This window comes from Phyllopteryx taeniolatus, chromosome 10, assembly GCF_024500385.1.
Source record: "Phyllopteryx taeniolatus isolate TA_2022b chromosome 10, UOR_Ptae_1.2, whole genome shotgun sequence".
NCBI lineage: Eukaryota > Metazoa > Chordata > Actinopteri > Syngnathiformes > Syngnathidae > Phyllopteryx > Phyllopteryx taeniolatus.
This window is the reverse complement of record NC_084511.1, coordinates 15,832,840-15,854,038: the sequence shown is the minus strand read 5'-3', so window position 1 is coordinate 15,854,038 and position 21,199 is coordinate 15,832,840. Positions and strand designations below refer to the sequence as shown.

Below are 21,199 nucleotides of genomic sequence, written 5' to 3'. Positions count from 1 at the left end.
ATCAGTTGACAGCTCCGCCCCTCTCTTCACCCGAGTGTCCAAGACATGCGGCCGCAAGTCTGATGACACGACCACAAAGTCGATCATCGAACTGCGACTTAGGGTGTCCTGGTGCCAAGTGCACACGTGGAAACCCTTATGCTTGAACATGGTGTTCGTTATAGACAAATTGTGATGAGCACAGAAGTCCAATAACAGAACACCGCTCGTAAAAACTTAAAACTTCCCCGTGCAAGGTCAATACACATGACTGGCTTTCATACATTTGAAGAGCAAATGGGTTCAGTCCTAAGCAAAGATTAGTTTTATGTTTGTGGGGGGTTTTTTTGTGTAGGTGTTGATACGAAATGTCAAGAGCTTGTTTGTTTGTTGACTGAAAATTAGTGAAATTTCATTCTGATGTGCATTTATATTTAATACAGAGCAGTGATTCCATTCCAAATAACTGTTTATGTCCTCAAAGAGTGGCCTCTCCTTTAATAGATGTCGTAATTAGTTGTTGAGAGCATTATCCATTTGAGTAAAAATAAATGCCTCCCTCCAAATAGACACCCCCCCCTTAAAAAAAATAAAAAACAAATAAAATGAGATGACACTTTGGTCCGGTTCCATCAAGAGTGTCTCGTAAATAGACACTTCCTTCAACTAAATGCCTGGTACTGTCTGTAGTCGTAGAAATAAACACTTTTGACCACTATTTGGAGAAATAGTCCTCAGTTTACATCACTCCAACATATGACCCTTTGAGCAAAAGATGGCATGTTCAGTTAGTTACGACCGTTCTTGCTTTTTTTTTCATTGGATTGTGTAATATTTATCACCTTTAAGGGGTTTTCCTGTAATTTTGACTTTAACTACTATCATGACCTTCTTCTTTAGTGCTCTGCCTTAATGGCAGGTCTTCCTACAAGTCTGACACCCATCATCTTTCTCTTTCTTCTGCCAGTCTATCCTTTGTTATTTGCTGAAAAATTCACCTATTCGCTGTTTTTTTGCCAAAGCCAATGCCATGTCTCATTTAAAAAAAAGTGTTTTGTTGCAATATTGTGGCATCTCTCTGCAATTACAAACCTTTTGGGGTGGGCGTTAACTACTTGCCGATCTTCGCTATTCGTGACATGGCTCAGTCCTAGTGGGGAATTTCTTGTCGTGCTGTTCTAATGAAGTCTATTATCATCCATTGGAGGTTGCACCCTATGCCGAGCAAGAAGGGGCAATTGTGTGATGTGGAAAAGTAATACTGTGGTTCTACGTATCTGCAGGTTGAGCCCATTTCTTTCTAAATGTTAATAGCACCCTCTTCAAACCTCTTATTCCACTTCCTCCTGTCTCTTCTTCTCAACCTTGACCTATGCCTCACCCATCTCATCCATCTCTGGTCACCCCTCCTACGGCCAAGAGGCTCACGCATCACTACTTTTCCTCCCCCGGCTCTCTTACTTGCACTTTGCAAAATGAGGATCACAATGAAGGACAAGGTGCTAATGATTGTCATACAGTTTAACCATGGGCTTGGAAATATATGGACCGTATAAATCCTGAGACATCAACAAGTTAACCTCCACTTAAGTGTGGGGCGACTAAGGTGAGGGCTGCTGGGGTTGACAGAAGTGCAATCATGGCTTCCTTCACCTAATCCTTAAGTACTTCTACCAGCTCACTAATACATCACTTACCGGTACGGATTACACATAGATCCAAAACAATTTGATTGACTTCCAGGTTTTAAAAAAAAAAACAGAATCCCCAAGGAAATTTGTTCCAGGCACAAAACATTTAATAACTCAACCAGTAAATATTTTTTGTGACATTCTGACAGGCCTTACCGCCATACATATATGAAGAGGAGTAAACCACTTCATAATAATACAAAACAATACTAATCCCATCCCTGAGAGACACATTCATGGAGAGGAAACAGGATGTTTGCAGGATCATAAGAGCACATCATCATTGCGGTTACATTTTTTTTGTTTTTTATGTTCTGTTCTGAAATTGATACTCAACATTGTTGGTTGTGAATAATGTTTTAAGCGCCTCTGTTCATTTCCATGCTTTTCCAGTTTGCCGTCACAAAAAAAAAAAAAACAACACTGAAATTAAGCTCCAAGACAGGGGTTTTAAAAAATAGGTCAGCAGTGAGATGTGTCTAATTTCTTTTGAATGGGTATTATAAAAAATAATAATAAACTTGTACAGTTCAAAGCTCAGTATTGTAGCGCATGAACAAATCATACCATTCGTGGGGTTAGATTAGCGGGCACAACTATGATTAGAATATGATTTACCGCAAAATAACTTGTGCAAATTAGTTTTTCCGGGAATGTGTATCATCGTGAAACTGGTAGCTCTTTGCATTAATCAGTACAGAAGAAGTACTGTAGCTCTCAGTTTCAAAAAGGTTGATGAACGCTGCTCTATCATTTAGACGATTCCATTCACAAGCAGAAGTCTCACTCAGCCTAGACCTTCACTCAATTTCTCACCTTTATTTTTTTTTTTAAATCTCATCAAATCTGCTTTAAAAGGAGCGATCGCACCAATGTGAATTCTTAGCGCGGCAGTAAGTATTCAGGTGCCAACATATTTTTTCTTTTTTTCATAATTCTGGTTATTTATATGTTCCGTCTGGTTTGTTTTCTCTCGCGCGTTCTCAAAAACAAACTTACAACTTGCAGAAATAAAATATCACACCCGTGGATATATGCAACAGCTCAGACTGAGACATCACTGATTTCCAATCCAATTACTTTAATCAACCATAGAAAATCATACTGAAAGTTGATGAACAATCCTTTGGAGCAAATTTCAGGGATTCAGTGATTATAATTAAAGTTGGTTGTGGTTGTCACTATGTGTCAAATGAAATTGTCTTGTCAAAATAACCTTCTGACCTCCGTTGTGACAAGAGTGAATTATCAGCCTATTACAATTTTTTTTTTCTGAAACAGCTCAGTGTGGTGTGTCAGTCAAATGTGACAAAGACATCATGACAGCCTACAACAGTCCAAGATGAGCTCTTTTTAGCGCATTTTACTGACTACGCGTGTATTTAACACATGAAGGTCATCCAGTTTTTACAGGGAAAAGCTTCACGTGGCTCGTCACGACTCCTCATTTTGTATTGCACCTTCAATTGACAAGGTCAAAGATGTCAATGGGTGAAGTGTTGCTCATCTCAGTAAAGACGGAAAGAGCAGAGTGTTGCTGCTCCCTACTGACCGCTGAATGTGTTGTGTTGAAAATGAGTGAGATAGTTGAGTCTACCCCGTGCATGGAAAACATTCCAACGGAGAAGTGGAGCAGGCCAAGATTGGGAGACGATCATCACAGGTTGTCTTGGCCTGGATCTTGCGGGATGTAATCACCCAGAGAAGTGAGCTGGGCCGTGTTATGATAAGACCTTTAGCCATTGCAGTTAATGGGCGTCTGATGACTACACACCGCTGAGCCCCCTTCCAAATGTTTGCCCTCCCAAATGACTGTTGGATTCATTTCTTGAAGCTGGGTGGCAAATAAACTGATTTATCTAATTTCACAAAGCCTAATGTGCAGCTGTGTGCATCAATATGTTCTATTAGAGTTTTTGGGGGTTTTCTTTTCCAAGCAGCTAGTTTCTTATCAGAGACCGCAGAGATTTCTGGAGCAAGGGTTTGGCGCTGTTGCCATCTAGTGGTAGCTGCCGTCGAGGCCGACAGTGAGAGTGATTCGATTGTGACTCAAATTTTGTTTTAATCTTTGTTGAGTCACTATTTGTTTTTTTTGTTTGTTTTTTTGTTTTTTTTTAAACACGTTTCGATTATGAAGAACGCATTATGACACTATTTGTTTTATTCATAAATACGTACAAATCAACTTTACATATGGTGTCTGCTGCAAGGCAAGAAATTCATGCTGCATTTCTCTTTGGGTTCTTTTACCCGTCTTGGCAAAAAAACATTTAAATACATAAACATGCAGACCAAAAAAGAAATACTCAAAATGTGCTAAATTGAAATCGTTATCCATCAATTGTTTTATCCCGCTTGTCCTCATTAGGAGTTTTGGCAATAAGGGAGGTACACCCTGGACTGGTCCCCAGCGATTGCTAATCACAGTGCTCATATAAGCAAACGACCGTTTTAGTCACATTTGAACCTATGAAAACCAGGGTCTTCAGCTGAACTAACATGCAAGTTTTGGGGATGTGGTAGGAAGTCCAAGTACCTGCAGAAAACCTACCTAGAACTTGCAAAGTCAACACAGCAGCGCCTCAGATGTGATTCACAGCCAGAACCAGAGGCAGACATGCTAACCACTCTTCCTTCTATAGTGCTGAGATAAAGTAATCATGAAAAAAAAACAAAAAAACAACACCACCGCTCAACACCAAAAGAACACCATACCAAAGGTGAAGCATGCTAGTGGCAGCATCATGCTTTGGGGGACTTTTTCTTCAGCTGGAACTTCGACCTTAGAGTCTGGAAGAAATTATGAACAGTTTGAAATAACAGCTGCTTTTAACATATGACCATCAGATTTGGGCTGGAAAACAGCAACAAGAAAAAATGCAGGAAAAGCCACCGACAACAGCTGGAATTTATTTGGGGTTAATCAGAGGCACTTTAAATAGCAGCAGGTGTGTGCCACTGCTGACTCCCGCTTACATTTGTTTGAATGTGATTGGTTAACTCTGAACACAGCCAAATCCCAGTCATAATAGGGTGTGCATACCTTTGCAACCACATTATTTCAGTTGTTTATTTTTACTTCCCCTCTCGAAAAAAAATTTTTACACATTTTTTCGAGAGGGGAAGTAAAAATAAGTCACATTAATGGTTGAAAAAGTTTTGAAATTTCATTTTATACTTCACATAAACTGCATTTGAACAAGGATCTGTGGATTTTTGATATCCACTGTATACTGTATATTTTTCAAAAACCTATACACAGACACAAACACTGTAAAAGCCAAAGAACAGTGTTTATTAAGTCCATTAATCTTTTATGCAACATTTCAGTTATGTACAATCTGCAGTCCATCATACTGAGAGCTGTGTCTAATATTTTGATGCCTTATTTGACTAAAAATAATGAATGAATATAGTTGGAAAATTAACTCCACCAAAACTGTGCTTACACGTATCTTAATATAGGCAGGATATTTTATACAGTCCTTGGATCTCATTGGATTGTGCACAGTGTTGTGACAGGATTAATAAAATTTGTATTGAATAACACCTAAATCCATCTGCATATGCTTAGGATCCATAAACCCCCTCTTACTGTATTTAATCTATTTTGCATTAAACCTACTCCCTCCTCATTAGGGGCTTCATCATTCAAAATGCTTAATTAGCGTCGCATGTGACAGGCTCTACATGTTGGACTTAGTTATTTTCTTGCAATAGCGCAACATATGGCAGATAGTGGAGCGCAGTAGGCTCTTAGGACGCAGTCCATCAAAGGAAGAAGAAAGGCTCTAGACACTTCAGCACCATGCAGCCATGCTGAGAGCTGTCACTCGTGGATTAGTATTTAACAATGCGTAATGGCGGCTCAGCCTATTGTTTGTCATGAGATGCGTATATGTGGGAACTAAAAATATCTACAACATGGGTCCAGTTCTACACACAATAGTAGTGGCAAGTCATAAAAGAACACACATGACAACTGGATTTACAATGCCGGTCCAAGTGCCCATTTTTAATGTAATGTTTATATCCGATTTTTTTTCTTTACTGTCTAATAACATACATTTGAAGCGACACATCGGATATGGCTGTGTTGCACCACGGATTCCCAACCACTGTGCTGCAGTACATTGCTGTGTCTTGAGCGGTCATGTAATTTTACTTCAAGACCCATCCATCCATCCATCCATCCATTTTCTGAGCCGCTTATCCTCACAAGGGTCGCAGGAGTTCTGGAGCCTATCCCAGCTGTCATCGGGCAGGAGGCGGGGTACAACCTGAACTGGTTGCTAGCCAATCGCAGGGCACACATAAACAAACTACCATTCGCACTCACATTCATACCTACGAGCAATTTAGAGTCTTCAATTAGCATGCATGTTTATGGGATGTGGGAGGAAACCGTAGTACAAGGTAAACCTTGCAGCCATTTGCTAGAATCATTTGTTATTTTTTTTCCTCATTAATGTACACACAGCACCCCATATTGACAGGGAAAAAAATGGGATTGTTGACATTTTTGCAGATTTATTAAAAAAGAAAAACTGAAATATCACACAGCCATAAGTATTCAGACTCTTTGCTGTGACACTCATATATTTAACTCAGGTGCTGTCCATTTATTCTGATCATCCTTGATGATCTACACCTTCATTGGAGTCCAGCTGTGTTTGATTAGACTGATTGGACTTGATTAGGAAACCCACAAACCTGTCTACAAAAGACCTTACAGCTCACAGTGCATGTCAGAGCAAATGAGAATCATGAGGTCAAAGGAACTGCCTGAAGAGCTCAGAGACAGAATTGTGGCAAGGCACAGATCTGGCCAAGGTTATAAAAAAAATTCTGCTTGCACTTAAGGTTCCTAAGAGCACAGTGGCCACAATAAACCTTAAATGGAAGATGTTTGGGACAACCAGAACCCTTCCTAGAGCTGGCCATCTGGCCAAACTGAGCAATCGGGGGAGAAGAGCCTTGGTGAGAGAGGTAAAGAAGAACCCAAAGATCACTGTGGCTGAGCTCCAGAGATGCAGTCGGGAGATAGGAGAAAGTTCTAGAAAGTCAACCATCACTGCAGCCCTCCACCAATTGGGGCTTTATGGCAGAGTGGGCCTACGGAAGCATCTCCTCAGTACAAGACACATGAAAGCTCGCATGGAGTTTGCTAAAAAAAAAAAAAAACACCTGTAGGACTCCAAGATGGGGAGAAATAAGATTCTCTGGTCTGATGAGACCAAGATAGAACTTGTTGGCCTCAATTCTAAGATGTATGTGTGGAGAAAGCCAGGCACTGCTCATCACCTGTCCAATACAGTCCCAACAGTGAAGCATGGTGGTGGCAGCATCATCCTGTGGGGGTGTTTTTCAGCTGCAGGGACAGGGAAACTGGTTGCAATCGAAGAAAAGATGAATGCAGCCAAGTACAGGGATATCTTGGACCAAAACCTTCTCCAGAGTGTTCAGGACCTTCGACTGGGCCGAAGGGTCACCTTCCAGCAAGACAATGACCCTAAGCACACAGCTAAAATAACGAAGGAGTCGCTTCAGAACAACTCCGTAACTGTTCTTGAATGGCCCAGCCACAGCCCTGACTTAAACCCAATTGAGCATCTCTGGCGAGACCTAAAAATGGCTGTCCACCAACGTTCACCATCCAACTTGACAGAACTGGAGAGGTTGGCAGAGGATCCCCAAATCCAGGTGTAAAAAACTTGCTGCATCATTCCCAAAAAGACTCATGGCTGTATTAGCTCAAAAGGGTGCTTCTACTAAATACTCAGCAAAGGGTCTGAATACTTATGGCTGTGTGATATTTCAGTTTTTATTTTTTAATAAATCTGCAAAAATGTCAACAATTCTGTTTTTTTCTGTCAATATGGGGTGCCGTGTGTACATTGATAAGGGAAAAAATGAACTTAAATGATTTTAGCAAAAGGATGCAATATAACAAAGAAGGAAATATTTAAGGGGGTCTGAATACTTTCTGTACCTAATAATCTATCTATCTATCTAACTATCTATCTATCTATCTATCTATCTATCTATCTATCTATCTATCTATCTATCTATCTATCTATCTATCTATCTATCTCTCTCTCTCTCGCTCTCTCTCTCTCTATCTATATATCTATGGTTAGGGTTAATTGAAAGTTCAGCTTTTTGGAAGCTGTGTCTCATTACATCTGGTGTAAATGTAGCACAGGATTGCAGAAAAAGAACATAATACCAAAAGTCAAACATGGTGGTAGTTGTGTGATGGTCTATGGCTGCTTTGTCCTTCAGAACCTGGACAACTTGCTGTGATTGATGGAACCATGAATTTGGCTCTTTAACAGAAAATCCTGAAGGAGAATGTTCATGTTTGTCGTGATATTGTCGAAGGATGAGATTTTTTTTTCATCTTTCAGCTGACATCAAAACCATCTGACATCTCTTTGTGAGCTCTGAAACTATGAGGCTTCGCTCTTTCTTGCTGCCAAGCAGGAAAGCTACAAAAAGGTAGTCCTTTGTTGATTTTTTTTTCCATTTGCAATCAAGTGACAAGGTGCTGGACCATGTAACACAGCAACGTCTCGCATACTTAAAATCGAATGACAAAATATGAAGTTAACAGTGAGAATGACAACATATGAAGTAAACAGTGAGACAACATCACAACAGAGCTCGTCTTCTGTTGTAAATAAAAAACCTAGTCACCGATTACGCCCATGTATCAACATGGTTTGACGACACATTTTCAAGCCCTATGGTGGTGTTTTAAACAAATAATCACACCCTTAAGGATCAAAGAAAATGGAATCCAATGTATATACAGGACACACGTCATGGTGGGACACCTATGATCAGCAATGCAGGCAAGTCGTGGTTCGAACAACAGCTTTACTATATTTTCCAAGCCCCTTAAGGCTCCGTCTACTTCCTGCATAACGACCCCCATGGAGGTGCACCCTCGTTAGCATCAGCACAGTGACGATACATTACTGCCACACGACAGAATAAAAAAATGTTACTTAGATAGGTTTTCTATGGATCATAGTCCTTTTCCACCATCCGTCAATTAGTACAACTGACTTAATGAAGCGTTGCTGTGTCTAAGATATGACTCCTCCTGAACCAAATTAATGAGGCACCTAATTGTTCTAATTTGCTTGTGGAATGAACCCCTGCATTAAGATTTGTAATGTACTGGACTATATGTGCCAGAGAAGAAAAATGAAGCACCTCTGTCGCAAGAGGGAGGGGGCTGATTAGTTACTTTGGGTCAACAGGTGAGACTGGCCATTATGTACGGATTAAAGACAGTTGCACTAAAGAGACAACAGGAAGCAGAGCTGAAGGTGGCAGAAATTAAGATGCTAAGGTTCTCTCAAGGAGTGAGCAGGTTGGATAGGGTTAGAAAAGAACTCATCAGAGGGACAGCCAAGGTTAGATGTTTTTGAGACAAAGTTAGAGATAGGCAACTTTGATGGTTTGCACACCTCCAGCGGAGATATAGATACAATTTAGAAGGATGGTGAAGATGGAGATGCCAGGCAAGAGAGCTAGTTAGTTAATGTTAGTGGAAATTAAAACAGCAGTACTTTTATGTCCAGAACAACAGTGGGATATTTCTTTAATTCTTTTGCTTTTGAGTTTTTTTTTCTTTTGTTTTTTTAAAATTGTTTGTATAGGGGAATTGTTTATATATCTGTTTTATTTTTGAGTGGATAAAATCACAGAGACACACAAAAATAAACAAACCATTCAAATGTGTAATTATAATATTACACCGCCACTGCACTTTTAATCTCAAGCACCCTGAGGGTTGCCAGCACTGCATCAGCACAGTTTTTGCCTTAGTTTAATTTACTCCATACTATTGTTATTTAGTGGCAACTTTGGACCATAATAGTTTTTATATTTACAGTACAACCCCAATTCCAATGAAGTTGGGACGTTGTGTTAAACATAAATAAAAACAGAATACAACGATTTGCAAATCGTGTTCAACCTATATTTAATTGAATACACTATAAAGACAAGATATTTAATGTTCAAACTGATAAATGTGATTGTTTTTAGCAAATAATCATTAACTTAGAATTTATGGCTGCACCACGTTCCAAAAAAGCTGGGACAAGTGGCAAAAAAGACTGAGAAAGTTGAGGAATGCTCATCAAAACACCTGTTTGGAACATCCCACAGGTGAACAGGTTAATTGGGAACAGGTGGGTGCCATGATTGGGTATAAAAGGAGCTTCCCTGAATTGCTCAGTCATTCACAAGCAAAGATGGGGCGAGATTCACCTCTTTGTGAACAAGTGTGTGAGAAAATAGTCAAACAATTTAAGGACAATGTTCCTCAACATGCAATTGCAAGGAATTTATGAATTTCATCATCTATGGTCCATAATATCATCAAAAATTTCAGATAATCTGGAGAAATCACTGCATGTAAGCGGCAAGGCCGAAAACCAACATTGAATGCCCGTGACCTTCAATCCCTCAGGCGACACTGCATCAAAAACCGACATCAATGTGTAAAGGATATCACCACATGGGCTCAGGAACACTTCAGAAAACCAATGTCAGTAAATACAGTTCGACGCTACAGCCATAAGTGCAACTTGAAACTCTACTATGCAAAGCAAAAGTCATTTATCAACAACACCCAGAAATGCCGCCGGCTTCTCTGGGCCCGAGCTCATCTAAGATGGACTGATGTAAAGGGGAAAAGTGTTCTGTGGTCCGGCAAGTCCATATTTCAAATTGTTTTGGGAAATTGTGGACGTCGTGTCCTCCGGGCCAAAGAGGAAAAGAACCATCCAGACTGTTATGGACGCAAAGTTAAAAAGCCAGCATCTGTGATGGTATGGGGATGTGTTAGTGCCAATGGCATGGGTAACTTACACATATGTGCAGGCACCATTAATGCTGAAAGGTACATACAGGTTTTGGAGAAACATATGCTGCCATCCAAGCAACGTCTTTTTCATGGAGGCCTCTGCTTATTTCAGCAAGACAATGCCAAACCACATTCTACACGTGTTACAACAGCGTGGCTTCGTAGTAAAAGAGTATGGGTACTAGACTGGCCTGCCTGCAGTCCAGACCTGTCTCCCATTGAAAATGTGTGGCGCATTATGAAGCGTAAAATACGACAACGGAGACCCCGGACTGTACATCAAGCAAGAATGGGTAAGAATTCCACCTACAAAGCTTCAACAATTAGTCTCCTCAGTTCCCAAACGTTTATTGAATGTGTCATGAACGGAACAGAGGATAGGACCCAAAACTCTGAGCGGGGTCACGGGAAAAAATTAAACTCGCATCACAAGGCAACACTGTACATAAAAATTTGGGAAAGATTCAGGAACAGACACAAACGTAATATGCAGTCACATTATGATGATGGCGCTGATCTGACAAAACATTCATTCAACATTTCACGACAAGATCCTTAGCAATCCTCAATTTACATGCTTCCTGTTCTAGTTCATTCCAAAAGTGTTATTGAGTCTTTTTTTTCAGATTGTTAAGGGATACTCCTTAAGTTGGGTATTAAACGCTTAAGAACAAGTTAACTCTTCTTTTCATGCTTTCAGTTTTCATGCTTGAATGCAGTCTCTTCCTCATCCTGCTCCACTGAGAGTTGCACCAGTGTCAGCATGTCTCTCCTCCCTTGGCTGGTCCGTGCTGGGAGGCATCAGTTTCGCCCCTGCAGGAGGTCACAAGGCGCTGACCTTCAAAATGTTCCTTACACCTCCCTGCTCGGCCCGGCAGCAGATGGGAAGTGTGGCTGCATTTTTTTAAAGGCAGCGCGCAGGGCTGCAGGCTGTTGCTCTGCCAGTGGGGCTGAAGGAATGAAATATTCATGCAGCTCCCGAATTGAATGGACACCCAGGGACGGAGTGTGCCAATTTATTCAACTAAAAGCAGGCCTCATTACACTGCTGGCAGCAAGGCAGGTCACGGTGATTTTCTCTACTGGTGCTCAGTCATGCTTGTCACACAAACAGCAGAAGAGAAAGAGAGATGCTTAATTTGTTCAAGTGTTCATCGTCACAAACATGTCTGATGTTGTGCGCCGGTGCTGAGGTTCCTCACTTGTAATTGATGGCCTAATGAGGCATTAGCTCTTGTGTCAGAGTATCTCACGTCGGCATATGGGAGACGTGGGCGACTAGTCTCTTGTTGAGGTGCCAGGGGATGGCAGATGATAGGCACGCTGGCCTCAGAAAGGAATTTGTCTCTTGGTGTTTATCTCTGATTTGTATAGAATAATAAGCAAACTCAAGGCGTTCAGACATACAGACCTCCACCAAGGCTAAACTGTGAGCAAAAAGAAAAGAAAAATGGTGGAGTAATGCATTTTTCCATTTGTATTTGTATGTATGTAGAGATGGGCAAATTATGGCATGCAGGCCACATACGGCCCTCACCAAAAGATGCAGTTGGATAAGCCAGCAGACACGAGTTACCGACCTCATTCAAAAAATAAAAAGCCTTAAATGGAAATAGGCTGGCCACGTTGCCTGAAGAGTTGACAAAGGGTGGACCACAGAAACTATCAATTGGACACCACTGGACACAAAGCGACCACGGCGAAGACCTAAAAGTAGATGGATAGATGAAATCATTAAACACACCGGAATACACGGGCAACAAATTGCAAAATGTCGTAGTAGTTGGAAACGTGAAGAAGAGGCCTTCATCGATCATAGATAATGGCTGATGACGATGACATATATATATATATATATATATATATGTTGAGTGTTTGTATAATGTGTCTCACAAGTCATTCGCCACAATAAAAATGGACAAGAGTTCGCAACCAGTGTAGTTACCAGAAAAGCTAACAGTTAGCTTAGCTTCTACAGGATATGTTTTCATTTTACAACTTTTTTCTTCTTCTTCTTTGTATTTCTGGCAGTCTGGATGCCCTGTGGCACCGTGCTGCCTCTTGCAGGTCAGCCTTGGTACTTCAGGAGAGTCATGCACATCGGTGGAAATATTGTCGTCATTCTCTCACATTTCAAAAATCAGTTAAGATGTGAAAAATGATTGCATATTCCACTTGAGATATTTAAAATTGGTGTGTGTCCATCTTCAGCAACTAACAAACCGCAGTCAAAATGATACATTATGGTTTGGCAGAGGTACTGCCCATGAGAAGAAAAATAGAAATATACAATATGATGGGCCTATTTTTTTCCCCTTGCTGAAGTCTGAACATCATGCCGTGGGTGTATGATGTATTTAACAACCCATAAATGGCTTTACTTATCAGTTATCTTGGACAGGTGTGTCTGGGCCCTTTTGCCTTCCACCTGTTCCTTTATTATTCTTTTGCAAATAGTGTTTACAATTTGTTTGAGAACAAACCCGCCTTTAAGGCCAATTAACAAGCATGAGAAATACATCCAAATCCATTTTCCACAAACTGCCATGACAGACACTTGCCAACCTAAACCTTAGAGTTGTTTTTTTTAACCCGGTTGACTGATCGATTGATTGATTGATTGATTGATTGATTGATTGATTGTTTGATTGATTGATTGATTGAACGAACAATCTTCTTCTTCTGAGCTTTTCACCATTTTTGATAACCCTTCTCCAAATGTTCTTCCTCCTTTTCTCGACTTTCTCCCTCCTTTTGTTTAAAGGGGAACTAAACCCTATATATCAACATGTTGTGTTATATTGTAAATGTGCATACTGTAATCAGTGGAAATATCACAGTTCACTTATTGCGGATTAAGTGCAACGTGGATTTATTTTTGTATTTTTATTTTTTTAATTGATTAATTAATTAATTGTCGTGCAGTTACTGGCGTGCACATTTCTGGTTCAGTTAACATTATCAGCAATTTGACTGTAATGTTGTAATTTTAACTCACACATTTGGAAAGTCACCAAATTGCTTCGTGATGTGATGTGGTCATGTGAGCAGGTTGGTGTGATGTTAATTTCCCCGCGATGGTTGCGTGAGTCACATGACCAAACCTGGAAGTATTCGCAGGAAATACCTGTTAGTAGACTGCCTGGTATGTTGCAGTTCCCGACTTGATCGTTTGAACAACATTTGATCAAATTCAGATTCAAACGATCATGTCAGCAACCTACAGCATACAGAAAGTGTGCGAACCTGTTTTCCGGGTTGTGTGTAACTATCACAGGGGTAGTTGTGTTGTTAATTTCGGTCACCAGCGGAAGGTGATGTTGTCTGCTGGAGATTGATTAATTATTCTGTTTCTTTCCTATTCCACAAGTGCAATATTAACAGGAATACTGTTTTCTGATTAGTGGTGGCACATACAGCGTAATCTTACAAAAGAAATTGTGGGGTTACTTCCTCTTCCAGGCTTGTTTCCGTATACACTACTCACAAAATGTTAGGGATATTCGGCTTTTGTGAAATGTCAGGATGAACCTAAAGTGCACTTTAACCTTCACAGGTGAATTTTAACACACCTCCTCTAAACTTTTGAGCACACATCTCCAACTGTTTGAATCCCCCCCCCCCCCCCCCCCCCCCCCAAAAAAAAAAAAAATAATAATAATAACAATAATTGAAACAACCAACTCATTAAGGGGGGCTTAGGAACTGCAGCCCCCTCAAATAGGCCTCACGACGCCACTGGTTTAAAGCACGACTGCCAATTATCTATTCCACTTTGTAAGGAGTAATCCTCTCAGCGTACGCTTTTAAATGATTCATACACTGGCCTACCTTCTGCGTGGAGTTAATAATAAGGTGCTGATTGAGTTACAATGCACAATAGGTGACAAAAAAAGACGCTGCTTTTGTTTAATTGCTTTGTCAGGCTCAGAGGGGATTGGCTGCTGCGGACCTGTCAAGAGTCAGTGACACTGGGGGCAGGGGGGCAACTTGGGAGGGGAGGTTGTGGCACTTGTATAAATTGTTGCGTGCGTCTTGCAGTGGAAACAACTTGCGAACATCGCAGCGATGAGCACCACCAAAACAGAGCTTCCAATCTGGATACAGCATGCGGAGGAGCACAAAAGTTGGATTCGCCCCAATCCCCTGCGCGTCTTTTCCACGGAGCGTCTCGAGCCGGAGATGCCGGGCCGCGTGTCCGCCGTGCGAATCCCCGAGGCCGACCGCGAGGAGACGGGCGAGACGCCGCCACACTGCGGCCCGCACAGACACCGGCGGGTGGCGGCCAACGCCCGGGAGAGGCGGAGGATGCACGGCCTCAACAAAGCCTTCGACGAGCTGAGGAGCGTCATCCCGTCACTGGAGAACGAGAAGAAGCTGTCCAAGTACGACACCCTCCAAATGGCGCAGATTTACATCACCGAGCTGTCGGAGCTCCTGGCCGGGATGGTCCAACAACACCCGGTCTCCGCGGACAAAACCTCCTGTAGGAGGAACATGATCCACACTCTCATCCCGGAGCAGAACCCACGCAGGGACTCGTCCCCTCACCTCATCATACTCGGAGCTAAAAGTGAGCTTCAGAAAAGCACCTCCTGTCACTGCAGTGATGGAGAATCTTCTCATCTCAGTGACGTAGAAGAAAGTCAAAGTGGAAGACATTAAATCAACACACTGGAAGTACAACGAGCCCAACTATTACGGCAAAAAAAATAACTACTAAAAGTTTGGATTGTACATTACGTTTGGGCAGTTCAACAAAAGTCCATTGTTTTTAAGCTACGAGCCTACCAAATGCCAATTGTCACTTGATGGTAAAAAGAAAAGAAAAGAAAACAGGAATTAAAGTTACTACAATGTAACTCTAAGAAATACCCAGCTCAAATGCTTTAGCAGATTGGATAGTAACTGATTTTTGGTTTGTTTGTTACTATTTCATTGCAGTTTCTTTCAATACATGCAAATATTGCTGACAATATTACACATTACCATGTAGTACCTATTTATATTTCCATTTCATCTGTGTAGGGTGCAACAGGATTCCTTTATTTGAGTTATGCAAAAACATCGTGTTATAAAAAACCAAACAGAGGAGCTGTCATCTCTGGTCTTAAAACTGTTGATTTGTTTTCTTAATGTACTCTCCTGATTGGTTGATCCCAATGGTTAACTGAAAAAAAATGTCCTGAATGTATGAAAATCTTAGTCACAATGAACTTTTAGAGGCCTTTTTTTTTTTTTTTTTTTTTTTTTTTTGCACTTTACATGGGCTGAACCATCAAAAATGTCATTATTTTCTACATGTTAGTTGTTACTTTGGTATTTCTGTATATATGGGATTTATAAAGATTTTTGCGGCAATAAAGAGAATATGGAGCTATATTTTGTATGCACCGTGCCTGAATAAAAATGCCCAAGTATATTAATTTATTGCCAGCAAATTATATTCAGGTCATAAAAGTGAAAGAGGGCAATTGCACAGATTTTTGGAAGTCATCAATTTTGTGTTTTTATATAAAATCCAGGTCTGCAGCAGGTAATACAATATTTAGCCTCCTTTTTTGCATTTGCTTCACAATATAGTGATGGTGCACTGCTTCCCCCTCCTGAGACGCCGGATGGTGGACCAGAATTTCCTCGAAGCCGTCCGGAAGTCATTCTCCATGGCCTCGCCGAACTCCACTCAAGCCCAAGTTTTTGCCTCAGCGACCACCAAAGCTCCATTCCGCTTGGCCAGCCGGTACCCATCAGCTACCTCAGGAGTCCCACAGGCCAAAAAGGCCCGATAGGACTCCTTCTTCAGCTTGACGGCAACCCTCACCGTTGGTGTCCACCAAAGGGTTCGGGGTTTGCCGCCACGACAGGCACCGACCACCTTACGGCCACAGCTCCGGTCGGCCGACTCGGCAATTGAGGCGCAGAACATGGTCCGCTCGGACTCGATGTCCCCCGCCTCCCCCGAGACGTGGGTGATGTTCTGCCGGAGGTGGGAGTTGAAACTTCTTCTGACAGGGGATTATGCCAGACGTTCCCAGCAGACCCTCACAATATGTTTGGGCCTGCCACGTCGGGCCAGCATCTTCCCCCACCATCGGAGCCAACTAAGTGTAATTTATGCTACAGTACATATGCATTTAAAAAATGTGTCTGTATATGGATCTCCTGCCTTGTCACGGGGTGTGGGGTGTCCATTTCAACTCAACCAAATTTGGGTCCCCTCTCTAAAGGGTTAAACAACCAAGGGTGACTGTATATCAATACAGTAGTATGTACCAGGATGACATTTTTAGAAATATATATTTTTTAAATCTTACTCCACTTGTGTAGCTAAATAAGGTAAGTTATTGCACAAACACAAGCTAGAAGTGTTCTCTCAAAGTAGAAGAAGGCAAATAAAAAGAGAGACTCTAATAAAGCTAATGATGCTGCATGGTTATCTGTCACAATTAAAGTGGCTTTTCCTAGCTCCAGTAATGGCCTATAGTGAGAACAAATGGGAACTGCCTCTCTGAAGGAGAGAGCTGCTTGGAACTTTTCCAACCCCTTAGAAGTGCTTTCTGCCAGGCTGTGTGTCAAATTGGCCGAGACCTCTGTAGGGAGGGGGGGGGGCGTCAGCGGAGGAGCTGATGACCTCCTCGTCTTCCTGCTCCGTCTCCTTGATGTCATTCGCAGGCTGGATGTCGCTGCTTGCAGGGGGCTGGTATAGCAGGGAACTTGCTGATAGGTCAGGATACAAGGGAGATTCTAAACCTACTACGGCTATAGATTCTCTCTATATCAGGCTGCTGACCTTTTTTTATTATTATTTAGACGTAATAAGGCTTGTCATCCGTGACATTATCCAGCCTCGGAGGAATGTCTCCTCTCATCCTCACCTCCAGTGGTGTTTGCCTTAAGAAGAAAAAGCCGCTTTGCAAATACTACAAAGGCGTCATTAAAGCGGACATGCCTGATCCTCCATGTGCATCATCAACAGGTTGGCTGGTTGTGATTAGTAGAAGAAATGGAATATGGTCAGGTAATGACCTTCTGTGGTGGGTTGGTAGCTGGCTGCAGGACACGGTAATTGTTTTTCACACATTCCTGGCTTGATATATTGTAGCTTGGAAGAGCTGTGTAGCACGAAGAGAAACTCTCCGAGCACACTATTGGCCGGCTTCAAACCACTTAAGTCCTGCACGACCTGTTCCGTGACGCCGACTGCTTTCCAAGTTGTTCAAACTTGAAATACAAACCCCAATTCCAATGAAGTTGGGATGTTGTGTAAAATGTAAATAAAAACAGAATGCAATGATTTGCAAATCCTTTTCAGCATATTAAATTGAATACATGACAAAGACAAGATATTTAATATTCAAACTGATGAACGTTATTGTTTTTTTGCAAATATTCTCTCCTTTTGAATTTGATGCTTGCAACACGGTCCCAAAAAGATGGGACAGAGGCAACAAAAGATTGGGAATGTTGAGGTATGCTCAAAGAAATGCCTGTTTGGAACAGTCCACATGTGAACAGGTTAATTGGAAACAGGTGAGTGTCATGATTGGGTATAAAAGGAGCATCCTCGACAGGCTCAGTTGTTCACAAGCTAAGATGGGGTGAGGTTCACCAGTTTGTGAACAACTGCAAGAGCAAATATGTTTCTCAATGTACAATTGCAAGAAATTTAGGGATTTCGTCATCTACTGTAAATATATGTAGATACAGTGTACCCTCGTTTTTCGTGCTTAATGGGGACCTGAACCCCCCACGAAAGGTGAAAAACCGCAAAGTAGGATTTGCCCCCCCCCCCCCCCCTAGGAATTTTCGTGGATGTGTATGTGGGTACCAGAATGTTTAAAATATGTAAACAGAATTTATACTTTACATATTTGAGACAAAGATTACAACAGTACACATATTTACTTAAATCTTTAATCTAAAATAAAACCTTATACAATAATTAACATTGGCTTTGTCCTGATAATATTTGTGTGCAAACTCACTGTCTTTTCCCTGCAATCAGCAATCCACAATGCCAATGCAGCTTCCATTTTTACAATTCTCTTATTACGCGGAGTTACCACACGTTTCGCTTATTGAAGGTTATTGAAGCAGTTTTGCGGATGTTTGCTTCCTCTTTCTTTATGTACCGCACTGTAGATTCATGGCGTCCCACAGATGCATAACTTCTGCCCTCTTTGATCAAATCTAAAAGTTTCACTTTTTCGCTGATGGTCATCATCTTCTTCTTCCTCTTGGGCACCCCGGAGGAAGGTTTCGCAGGGGCACAGCGCTTAGGCGGCATTGTAAGGGCTTGCTTAACTAATCAAAAAAATTATCGCTTAAACAAAAAAAGTTATTGCGAACACAACAGCGTGAACAAGACTGGCGAGACACAAGAAGGGAAGATGCTGGGTGAGGCTGCGATGATGCGCAGCCAATGAGCTCACGGAATAAATCCACTCCTGCGCTCATTGGTCGATATCGCGCCGGGAACCAATCACGCACCTTGTATGAGTGCCCGTACAGTACAGGCATGTACAAAGCCTCTGAGTCAACTCATCTCTTTGTTTGGCATGCAGGGAAACCTTCTGTCATGCGCATCAACATGAAACACGTCTCCGCAATATGGCTGTATTTTAAACCAACACTGAATGTCTGTGACCTTTGATCCCTCAGGCGGCACTGCATTAAAAAAAACGTGAAAAACAAAAATTGTCTAAAGGACATTGCCACGTGGGCTTAACAACAGAAAACCATTGTCAGTTAACACAGTTTGTCGCTACATCTACAAATGCAAAACCTTACCATGCAAAGCGAAAGGCATTTATTAACAACGACCAGAAACGTCACCGGCTTCTGCGGGCCCAAAGTGGGAAAGTGTGCTGTGCTCTGACGAGGCCACGATTAAAATTATTTTTGGAAATCATGGACGTCGTCTGGGCCAAAAAAGGAAAAGGACCATCCAGATTATCAACGCAAAGTTCAAAAGCCAGCATCTGTGATGGTATTGGGGTGTGTTTGTACCCATGGCGTGGGTAACATCTGTGAAGGCACCATTAATGCTGAAAGGTAGACAGAGGTCTTTTTCAGGATGTCCCTCCTTATTTCAGCAAGACAATGCCAAGCCACATTCTGCACGTTACAACAGCGCGGCTTCGTAATAAAAGAGTGTGAGTACTAGACCGATTTTGCCAGCAGTCCAGTCCAGTCCTTCCGTCGGCCACTCTGCCATAAAAGTCCACTGCACTGTAAAGTCACTAAGTACATTTTTGTATACACAAATGTTGCGCATGGGACTAATTATTCTACTCTGTTTGGTATAATTCCAGGGCCTAAAAGTACAGTTTTCAGAACCAGGCCAATCACCATTTTGATTGTGTGAAGACAAAAAAAAAGGAAGATAGTCTGCAGGTTTTCTTCTCCTCGATTTATTTGGCATTGTAACAATTATTTTTCATGCAACATTAATTGGCACCAATGAGTCAGCAGTTTTGACATTGCCATGCAACACAGAAAATGAGTCCACAAATGGTGAATGATGTGGAATGTGTCAGATGAACTACTATAAATACACTGGGTTTCAGGGTTACTTAATGTACAAGTATAAATCGTATGACAATAATAGACCTTCATTGTAACCACCTCACCAAAACCACTTGCAAAATATTGCATTTTCATTTTAAAGTAGTCTCTGCAAAATTATCATTGAGTGCTTCACATTTTAGTCTCTTTTTTCCCCTCCAAATCTCTCATAACTGGGGCATTCTTCTTCTCTGAGGTCAAAGCACAAATGCATCAGCAAAATGGCATAAACACATTTTGAGGCGAGGCTCACTGAAAATCCTTGCATTCTACAAAAGACCTCATGTGCCTGTATTTTCTAGCTGACGTGTAATCCATTAGGAAGAAAATAAATAGATGCATCTAAACCAGCACTGAATAAATTAGTGGCTGTAGCCACTGGTCAAATTGCGTTTTTGCTGATCACACCAATTTATAATGCACTGAAAGCTGCAGTTTTGCTTCTAGATGTTGCTTTCAAAAGGTATGCATTCTCCAGTCACGACACAAGGGAAATCGGCACATTCTGAGCCAAAGTTAAAACTTTTACAAATGCAACAATGCATGGGCAGAACAGGAAGTCTGTCTGTCTATTGCAGGGATCTCAAACTTAGCATATTTCTTGCATTTTGCCTGGTCTGAGGGCCAAAAGCTGAGCTGTCTGTTTGTTTGTTTGTTTGTGGTGTGTGGTTAGAACACAGAAGAGTTTTTTCAAGGAAAAAAAATATACAATATTTCTGATTTTTTTTCATATAATAAAGTGGGTAAAGCACTATTTTATTCAAGAATAAAAGTAAATCTTTACAAGAACAAAGATGTCTTTTGTCAGAATCAAAAATTTTAATCTCACAAGAATATAGTTGTATTTTTCCAAGATAAAGTTGAAATCGTGTAAAAAAAAAAAAAGTGTAGCCAAGAGAGAAAGTCAAACATCAAAACTACAACTTTATTCTTATATCTTTTATTCTGGAAAAATACACATTTATTTTGTAAAAAAAAAAAAAAAACGGAAAATATTATTGAAAAAAAATAGGGCTATTACCATAATATGCCAAACATTACTTCAGTTAAGCAGGAATGTCAGATTTATTTGATG

The 21,199-nt window shown here is 41.2% G+C and overlaps 1 protein-coding gene across 1 annotated transcript; it reads left to right on the top strand.

The window, feature by feature from the left end:
- The first annotated feature begins 14,594 nt into the window (after positions 1–14,594).
- atoh1b (atonal bHLH transcription factor 1b) lies at positions 14,595–15,779 on the top strand. Its single transcript, XM_061788012.1, has one exon. The coding sequence runs from the start codon at positions 14,626–14,628 to the stop codon at positions 15,220–15,222; it is 597 nt and encodes a 198-aa protein (XP_061643996.1). The 5' UTR covers positions 14,595–14,625; the 3' UTR covers positions 15,223–15,779.
- The last annotated feature ends 5,420 nt before the right edge of the window (positions 15,780–21,199 follow it).

Excerpts from the sequence above, each read along its gene's own strand:
- atoh1b (XM_061788012.1), top strand. The coding sequence starts at position 14,626 with ATGAGCACCACCAAAACAGAGCTTCCAATCTGGATACAGCATGCGGAG.